We start from the raw sequence: 9,472 nt of genomic DNA, 5'->3' as shown, positions 1-9,472 counted from the left end.
CTCTCTCCGCCTCGTAATCGGGAGGCTCTTGAGCGATCGTGCAAGCAGCGGCCGTTGCCTCCCCGCCCCTCCCGGTGACCGGGCCTGACGAGCCAGGACACGGTCCCCGCAGACCCAGCCTGACGCTCCCCAGCCTCGTGCCCCCATCACGGAGTCTGCCGAGTTAAACGGACAACGCCGACTTCCACCTCTTCCTCACGCCTCCGGAAGAATCCTGAACACTCAGGTTACAGGTCCCAAGCTCTACGGGCGTCCTTCACGCGGCCCGGAGCGGACGCTCCCCGCGAGGCCACGTCCCCTCGACCTCCTCACCTCCTCTGTGGCGGGATCTCCGCTCCGCTCCACCCACTCGGGACGGGAGTCCGGTCCTCCCAGGGTCCGCACGCCACCCGCGCCCGTGAACTCGTCAAGGGCACGCTCCGTGCCCACAAAGAGGAGTCCTGAGCAGAAGCGCGTCCCCGGGCCTCCCTGTACCGGGAGCCCTCCCCGCGGCCCTGCTGTCCCTCCGGAGGCAGGGGCTGCCGTGTGTCCGTCTGCCGCAGCCCCGTGACAGCCATAAGCTCTTCTCGGGGACAAACCCGCTTGCCTTGTTTTCACTATTGTCCCCCCGGGGCCAAAATGGCGCCTCTAAATAAATGTTTGCTGGGGTGCCTGGGTGGCTCAGTCGGTTAAACGTCCAGCTCTTGGTTTCGGGCCAGGTCACGATCTCATGGTTTGTGAGTTCGAGCCCCATGTCAGGCTCTGTGCTGACAGTCAGAGCCTGCTTGGGATTCTCTCTGCCCCCCACCTCTGCCCCTCCCTGCTCGCTTGCTCTCTCAAAATAAACATTTACAAATAAACAAACACACGTTTGCCGAGCGGATGAAGGAAATGCCTGCACTTACCAGAGACCATCGTAGCTGCTTGACACGATCAAGGATCCATCCCGGTTAAAATGGACCTGAGAACAGAGTGGGGGGAAAAGCACATTTACTCGTAAGTCACGAACACACACTGCGCTCCGCTCGCGAGCGCCCTGCACGAGTGCGCGGGCATCTTGCCGAGCGCGGAGCAAACAACGGAACCCCCGTTCGCTTCGAATTCTGATTTCCTGTGGACGCTGACGGACACATGAGCTGCGCGGACAAGGTGACTTTACCTGCGTGTCCAGCAACAGTGCCCCGGTCTCACCACGGAGGACCCAACTTTGAAAGAAACCCCGCCGGAAACACGGGTCGAGTAGCTAAATCGCTTACTGCAAAAGGTGCCCTTGAAAAGACACAAGCTCGACTAAGTGACCCGGACCCGGATCCGGACCCGGAGACAGGCCCAGCCTGTGAGAGCCGGCATGTCCACCACTACCGTGGGGCGGCCTGACCCGGGCGACCAGCTGGAAACCACTTGCCCTGACCTCACGTCAGAGAGAAAAGCCGGAGAGAAAAACCCACTCGCTGGGTAGGTACCACAGGAACGCCCTCCGCTGCCCGCGGCAAGGACCAGGAAGCCCGGACGCCCGAGCCTCAGGACAGCGGTGACCCCGTATTTGCTGGTCCTGGGAGCTGACCGGCCTCCAGCACCCCACACCTTGTGTCACCCGAATGCCTAACTCCGCCCACCCCGGGGCAGCGACTTCACGGAAAGAAACGGCAACCTGACAAGTCCCTGTCTGATGACTGCTTGGTATTTGTGCTTTTTTTCCTGCTTTCCTCCAGCTGAATCCTGGTGGGACTAAAGGACCCACAGTGTCAGGAGTTCACACCTTTCTGAGGCAATCCCGCTTCCTGCTACCTGAGATAGGCTTTCTACATAAAACAGAGCCGCACAACGGGCCGTGTGCCCCCACCCCCACCCCCCCCACCCCGCCATGCCGTGCGGAGTGGCGCCCCCACCTGGCACCACCGCCCTGCCCGCCAGGACTCTCCTGCTCCGGGCCCGCCCCCCGGTGGCCACACTCTGCCCTTGACTCACAAGATGCCAGCATCTCGGCGTCTAGTTGTGACGACCAGAACAATCTCCAGACTCTGCGGGACACCCCCTGGGGGCGAGCCCACGTGCCCCAGGAGCACCTGAGAGCTTGGGGAACAAAGTACCGACCCAGGAGCCAGGCTGACACTCTCAGCGGCTGCCGACGACCCTCGGCCTCCGCTGAGGAGCCCCGCCGCCACGCGGACACTTTGATGCTCCGGCAGCTGCAGCGGGAAAGTAACAGGTGAAATGAACTCGGTTTTACTGAACTCAAAGTACCTAAGGTGTCCCCTCGGCACGCGCCCGGTACCGAAAGGCACCAGCAAGCGCGTCCCGTTCCCTTCGTTCGCACCAAATCTTCGAAGGCGGAGAGCGTAGCTCATCACGGCGAGACCTGATCTGGGCTCGCCGCAGGACTGCCACATGCGGCGGTGGCCTCTGCGCTGGCCCGCGCAGCCCTGTGAGGCCTCCGGACACCCGGGAGGATGTTCTGTTTTCGTTCCGCTCCTACCAGGAGCTCCACGTGACCGTAACCACCTGCTCGCGAGCCCCTCACTTTAAAACTCACAGCAATCTAACCACGTTTGTCCCTGTCTTTGGATTCACAGAACATTCTACCAAGACCCGCCAGACCAGACACGGACGAGCTGACACGGGTCCCCGAGAGCTGCAGCACCAGCCTTGCGCTCTGCGTCGTTCCCAACCGCATCCAGGCACCCTGGACATCCCCGCGTCGAAACGTAAGCACCACGAAAACGCGAGAGAGGCGACAAGTCAGTACCTAACGGGGATGCCACGGCTCCTCTGAGGTGACCATCCATCAGAACTCTCTGCGGAGGGGACCCCCGGCAGACAGGTGAGCTCATACAGAAGCGGGGGGGGGGGGGGGCAGGAAACAGGCTGAATGCAAGGAAAACCCAGGGCGTCGTCCAGTCGAGAGGGCACGGCGGCCAGACCCGAGCGGGAGGGCGTGCGGGGACAGGGAGCTGGCAGACAGGGCCGTGCCTGCAGCGTGAGGCTGCCAGCTCCCCCCACATCTGTGGGAAACCACGTGTGCCTCTTTCACACGGGGTCTCGAGTTCTCCCTGCAGGAACCGTCACACAAGCGTGCGGAGCGGTTCCAACATGCCCACCGCACTCCTCGTCGAGTGCGAGTCGCAAGTGCCTGCGGGGAGTGCCCGCTGCCCACAAGGTGCCCCGGTGCCCGAGGTCCCAGGGTCCGGGCACAGACGCCACAGACGCCCGAGGAACCTTTCCAAGCGGACGGACAGCCGCGGCACGGGGCATCCTCACCACTACTTGAGGGAACGTGTTGGAAAATATGTATTTAAAAAGCCAAAACGCCACAGAGGGCAGGGAAGCCGTGAGCGGTTGGTCCTGGAGGGCGGGTGCTCCGGAGACTCTGATTTTCTAGTTGCTGCCTTTCTTTGCCTTTCTTTCTTTTCAAATGAGTACTCCTCATTCTGGTAGGAAGCAAAAACTTCACAAACCCCACGGCGGTCTAAGCTATGGGTCCCACCCGCAGCCCCCGCCACCACCAAATCGCAGACAGTACTGGCCGTCGCGACAACTCATCTCCCGGTTCCTTCCCTCGGTCGCGGCGGGGCCGGTCTCAGAATCTGCGCTCCCCGCACTGAGTCCACAGAGGCGGGCGGAGCTCGGGCCTGCCCGGCCGCGCGTCCGTGGCGGAACCCCTGAGCCCCAGGCGTTGGCCGGGCGTCCTCGAGGCCACCGCCGGCAGCACCCGTGTGTCTTCTACGTGTCGGGGCCCTGTGAGTGGTCTCAGTTGGGCAAAACAGCCCTTCGAGGCGGAACATGCTTTAAAAGCACTCACCTACACGATTTCAGAAAGTGAAAAGGACCATCTGCTCAGTAAAAAGCAGCACACTGTTTACACGATTCCTTCCCCTTTCCAGAAAAAGGCAAACTTGGCCAAGAAGCAGCTCCCGGCTCTTTGCTGACAAAGAAAGGAATTGTGTGGCCGTTTTCAAGTGCCGTGGTTTGTGAGCGGGTGTGCCTTTGGCTCTGCACGTTCCCCTGCCCCGAGGTACACACAAGCACAGCCAGAGCGCACGCGGGGCCCCACCTCCTCCACCACCGCCCCACCGAAGCCAACTCCACTCAACACTCACTTCTCCACGGCCACGGCCACGCTTCCCAGCGCACGGCCCCTCTTCGGGCCTGGCCGCCCGGTCTGGGGTTCAGTTCGGGGCCGCCTCACCCGGCCCCTCGCCTGCCTGTCCTACGGGCCCAGGACAGGGAGACCTCTCTCGGGGTCGCCAGTGCCCACTCTCTGGCCGTCACCCCGGTCCTGCTGCGCGGGGTCCGCAGCCCGGTGGGACTTACAGCTGAGACGGGGTCCGAGTGGGCAGGCAGAGTCTTCAGGCACTTTCCGGTTTTCACGTCCCATATCCTCACGCTTTCGTCAAACTGAAGACCAGAGAAGAGGTTGAAGCCGCTCCACGGGCAGGGAGCAGGTCCTCTGGACCCCAAGCCCTGCCACCACCGTCCCCTCGGCCCCCAGCACTGACGACTCGAGGCTCCACTCGGAGCCCCGGGCTACAGTCAGGCGCACCCCACCCCCACCCGGAGGCGCCACACTTACAGAGCCCGAGACGATGAGGTTGGACTGGGGGTTGAAGTTACAGCAAAAGACGTAGTTACTGTGCCCCTTCAGGGTTTTCAGACACTTTCCCTAAAAGCAAGTATTGTCGGACTAAGGCATTCCAGGTGCTTATTTCTGCAAATGTCAGCATCGGCGCCCACCAGCACCTAGGCAGAGGCAGCCTGAGGGCACATCCTGCAAGGGGCGGGGGACACCCCCTTGACCAAGACGGGCTGGGTCCCAGACTCAACTCCAGCTCCCGCACCGTGCCCTTCTCCACACACACCAGCTTCCCAGGGAGGGAGGCCGAGGGCGGCTTACCGAGCTCACGTCCCATATCTTTAGGGTTTTATCATCCGAGGCGGAAACAAGGAGGTTAGAATCTGAAGACCAGGCCACATCGGATATTCCCTGGGGAGCGAAAACACAGGGTCACCACCTTGACGGACAAAATACAGTTAACCAGCAAAAATCAGAACATCCACCTAAAGATAACTAAGCGCATCACCCCAGCATCCCAACCCTCGAGCTACCACTGGCCACACGGACGGAAGGCCACACGGGGCCCACAGGACAAGCGTGTTCTCTTGCAGTCAGGCAGAGACTCGTCTGGGAAGGGCAAGAGTGTCTGCTCAAAAAACAAGAGGCAGAGAACTATCAAAAACTCGGGGGGAAGAAGCTTCCACTTTAACCTGCCGAGCCCCAGGGACGGGCCCCACCCCCGGGACCGCTGGCCCTGCCCCAGCGGGAAGTCAGTCTCGGCATACGGGGTGCACACCTACCAGCTTGTGGCCAGATATGGTTTTCTCAAACTTTCCGTCATATGCTCCCCAAATTTTAATGAGCTTATCAGCGGCTGAAAGAAAGGAAGACAAAGGAACTGAGCTGGTCCAGTCATCCCGAGTACAGAATCTGGGCTTCCCACAAGAGCCCCGGGAAACAGCACGAACCCCTCAGGAGCCCTGCACGTGCCCCGTGCACGGGGACAGGCAGCGCTGTGGCACAGCTGCCCGTGCCCTGCCCTCTCCCCCAGGCCCCTGTCACTTCAGGGTGGCAACGGGCTCCGGGTACAGCGGGGGGCACACGGCTTGCTGCAATGCCCCAGGGGAGGCGTCCCCAGCTTCCGGTCTCGGCCCAGACGGACTCCCGAGCGCCGAGGCCCCGGTGATTGATAGATACGTACACGAACTCGCCAGCCACTCGCCGTTCGGGCTGAATTTCACGGAGGACACGGCTTTCGTGTGGCCAGCCAGGGTGAATTTCAGGGCATAGTTTGGTTTAACAGGAGTGGGCTGTTGAAGAGACAATCCTAGTCATCAAACAGTTAACCGCTGTGACCCCCCCCTATTCTGAGCTCCACGTCCGTACTCCAAGTGCCTGCTAGAACTCTCTGGAAGTCACCTTTCAAACTGAACGTGTTTCAACCTGAGCTCACGACGTCCCCTCAGCCGCCCCTCACCCACCCCAAAGCGGCCCGAAGCCCCCTGCCACTGCCGCGCCACGGAGGCGCAGCAGGTGCAGCCTCCCGCGAGGCAAACCTCAAGGCTGCAGCCTTGCGTAAAGGCTTCTGCGCGCTGCCTGGTGTCCACAGGAGGGGTCTGCGAACCCGCCCTGGCGTCAGGACCGTGGAGCCAGGCAGGGCGCTTAGTAAGAGGCTCTGTGGGCCCTGAACAGAATCTTACGATCAGGACCGAGGATCCACGTTATTGATAAAGCCCCTTCCCAGGGGACAGGTCTGGGGATCCTCGACTCGGCAAACAAGCACTCGATTAGGTCTATGGTCAGCGACCAAAACCCCAGGATCTAACTGAGAGGGGACAGCAGACTTTGAAGTAACATCTCCAAGGCGCGTCCCAGCCTGTGCGCCCCTGGCACTTCCCCGGGAGCCCTCAGGGACGCGCCTTGCTCTGCGTGGCCGAGGAGGAAGGGGTGGGCTGTGCTCTGGCCGCCTCCGTCTCTGGCTTCTTCTCCTCCGTTGCCATGGCTCTGAAGCCCACCGGGCAGAGAGACGCGAGCAGGGGAGTTCACGGCTCCAAGCGCAGACTCACAGTGGGAAGAGCCGCCTGCTACTCAAAACCTACAGTGGGAGACTAAGGCCCATAAACAAAGCACATTGTGAAAAAGTAACTCCCAGAGAAAAGGATAAAAACCTTTTGACCATCTCACCGAGCCCTGTAGCAGACGCGCAGTTCCCAAACGAGGAAGCCAGCGGTGGCCCTCGCTCTGCGCTAACGCTTCTCAGAGGCTAACAAACGCTTCTCAGAGGTGGACGCCCTGCCCCAGGCCCTTTTGTGATCGCAATCCAAGGCCCCAGCTTCAAGGGTGCCCCCTACTGTTACCCGGGTCCGTAGGAATGCGGCCCAGTCCAGGCAAACAAAATGCAATTTTTTTCAAAGAGCCCTTGAAACGGTAGAAAAACAAACCCACCCAAATTACAGGAGACCGAGCTGCAGGGTGTAGAAATTTGGGAACGCGTCCAAATGCTCACAAGGGCCGCGGCAGGGTTAAGTGCCGTATTTGAAAACACACAAGAGCAGCCCCCCGCGGGTCCTCGCCTCCCCGGGGGGGGCTTCTGGGCCTCTGGGTGCCGGGCGCAGACTCGAAGCCTGCCTCCAGGATGCCCACAGCGCAAAAGGCACGCTGTCCCTGGTGAGGGGACCGCAAGACCCCGCCGGGAAGCGTAAGCCAGAGCCAGCCCTGCCTGACTGCAGAGGCCCGAAGTGCACCCAGACGCGCTGCAAGCCAGCCCACGCTGCAGCTCAATTAGGTCTCAGCGTGACAATGGAACCACCCGGGCCGTACGGCAGGCGACTCGTTTGCTCCATCACGGGAACAGACCCCGTCCCCAGCCTGCATGCGTCTCACAGAAGCGCACCTGGCGATTCCAAGACCAGGGAAGACGTTATTCAAGAGGGGAGCCACCAAGACATCCTCGCAGACGAGCCTGCCCTGCCGTCCGTCTAAGCATTTACGCGTCGTCGTCTAAATTCTAGCACTGACAACTGAAGGCTTGCCTGACTGCTCGGCACACCAAGGCAAAATGGAAGCCACCGAAAAAGAGCACGTCTCAAAGTCTTCGTCCCAGAGGAGGGCAGAGAAATTACAAGGCAACACAGCTGAGCAGAGCACAGATGCGGCCACCAACGGTTACCTGTAGCAAGGCCTGGGGCTCACACCGAAGGATGGATGGTGCTGCGCCCAAAGCCCAAGGACCAGAGTGGGGGAGGGGCAGGTGCCACAAACGCGCTCAGGAACCGAGTGCTGGCACCAAGCTGGTGCTCAGTAAACGCTAGCTACTTGGTGATTAAATTTAGAGCAACCTGGCCGTGCCAGCTAATCCGAGTGCTGCCTTCCTTTAGGTGGGATGGACAAGTGGGGGAGGGGGGAAGCTAAGGAAGAGAGCTGCCGAGACTTTGCCCAAACCTAGCGTCTGAAGAAGGTACCAGCAAGGGCTAAAAGAGGCGTGGGGAAGAGAGGGCACTGAGAACCAGCAGGGAGACGCTAAGAAGCTTCCTCTAGGGTAAACGGGGCAGCTCGAGGAGCCCCGACCTGCTCCTTTTAACATAAAAATTGAGACCCACCAGGAGGTGGGGCGTGAGTCCAGCAAACTGCCCGCCCTCTGGTGAGGCGTGAGGACCGGAGGATACAATACCTAATCTTACAGAAAAGGTGCCCAACCCCTCCCTGCTCTGGCCCCATCCACCGATCCCTTGGGCTAGCAAAACATTACCACGCAAAAAAATCAGGGGGGCCTCTAAGAATCCAATTTCCGGACTCAACGCCCCAGGTTTCCATTTAAGAGGGGGGCAGGGCCTCGCATTTTCCATAAGCCCTCAGGTTGACTCCGTGGAAGCACCGGGGAGGTTGGTTAGGGACTAGCTCGTAAGGAGAGTCGGAGAAGGTGAAGGCAATCAGGCTTGCAGGGAAGGCGGATCAGAGCCCACCTCCAGAGCACGGTGTCGCCTGCCCCCTCTTCCCACCCACAGGTCTCTTACCCTGATGAGCCGGACCACCCAAGGCTGAGCCTCCCAAACTTAAGTGCTCTCCTGACCTGCTCGTGAAATGCACATTCCCGGATTCCACCCCAGAGAAGGGGCCCACAGGTGAGGTAATTTGGTGACTCACAGGTGGCCGGACCAAGAGTGGGGGAATCCGATACGACTTCCCCCCCCCCCCACCTGTTCTGCAACCTGTTCGCATTCTAGCTTCCCTGTCTGTCTCCTGCGGGGCCGGGCCAACCTCCCAGGCAGCGTCTAGCACGGCACCTGACAGAGTGTCTGAAGGCCCCGGTAAACGGACCTGGGAAGGTAGAAACTGGCACGAGAAGGCTAGTAGGGAGCGCCTCTGCCATCACTCAAGATGGCTCTGGCGCACCAGAATGGAAGTGGTCCGAGGCTCTACAGCAGGAGCCGGGGTCTCTCCCCACAGCCGGGGAGCCCGGGTTCTCGGGGGAGAGGCTGAGGGTGAGCAACAGGGGGAGGGGGCGTTTCTGCAGAAGAGGAGAGCGTCACGGGTCCGCGCGCCACGTCCAGGTACCCGTCGGTGGGTCTGGGGTCTTTCTTTGCAGCAGCGGAGAGCAGGGGAGACGCGAGCTGGTTGCAGAAATAAGTCCCAGTCCCCGGGCTGAGGGCTTGTCACCTGGCCGCTGGGGGAGGGGGCCCTGGGGAGTGGCCACTCGGGTGAGCGCCGGGGGTCCCCGGGAGGCGCAGGGGGGCCGTGAGGACACGTTTAGGGAGGGGGGGACGGAAGCTGAGTGCGGGAAGGGGGCCGCCCCCGGGGGACGGGGCTCGACGCGGGGGCGCAGAGCGGGCACCCGGAAGGGAGGCGGTGGGGGCGCCGGGCGCCTGCACAGAGAGGGCCCCGGCGGGGCTGGGCCAGGACCGGGGCCCAACCCGCCGGAACACGTGCGGCGGCGGGGCGACC

General features: G+C 61.5%; 1 protein-coding gene across 1 annotated transcript; it reads right to left on the bottom strand.

The window, feature by feature from the left end:
- Positions 1-837: 837 nt before the first annotated feature.
- On the bottom strand, positions 838-9,216 carry LOC121024632 (WD repeat-containing protein 5). Its single transcript, XM_040466836.1, has 8 exons — positions 8,849-9,216; positions 6,451-6,639; positions 5,733-5,841; positions 5,332-5,405; positions 4,871-4,960; positions 4,550-4,639; positions 4,291-4,374; positions 838-940 (listed from the first exon to the last, which is right to left on the bottom strand). The coding sequence occupies exons 2-8, from the start codon at positions 6,529-6,531 to the stop codon at positions 881-883; spliced, it is 588 nt and encodes a 195-aa protein (XP_040322770.1). The 5' UTR covers positions 6,532-6,639; positions 8,849-9,216; the 3' UTR covers positions 838-880.
- Positions 9,217-9,472: the final 256 nt, after the last annotated feature.

This window comes from Herpailurus yagouaroundi, unplaced genomic scaffold (genome assembly GCF_014898765.1).
Source record: "Herpailurus yagouaroundi ecotype Mexico unplaced genomic scaffold, PumYag 66513, whole genome shotgun sequence".
In the NCBI taxonomy this organism is placed as follows: Eukaryota; Metazoa; Chordata; class Mammalia; order Carnivora; family Felidae; genus Herpailurus; species Herpailurus yagouaroundi.
Note: the sequence above shows the minus strand (reverse complement) of the source record. Positions and strands in the feature narration are given on the sequence as shown.

Coding starts and splice junctions, on each gene's coding strand:
- LOC121024632 (XM_040466836.1), bottom strand. CDS start 6,531: ATGGCAACGGAGGAGAAGAAGCCAGAGACGGAGGCGGCCAGAGCACAG. Junction 4,375..4,549: donor ACCTCATCGTCTCGGGCTCT/GTAAGTGTGGCG, acceptor TCTGGTCTTCAG/TTTGACGAAAGCGTGAGGAT. Junction 941..4,290: donor ACTCGGACCCCGTCTCAGCT/GTAAGTCCCACC, acceptor CTCTGTTCTCAG/GTCCATTTTAACCGGGATGG.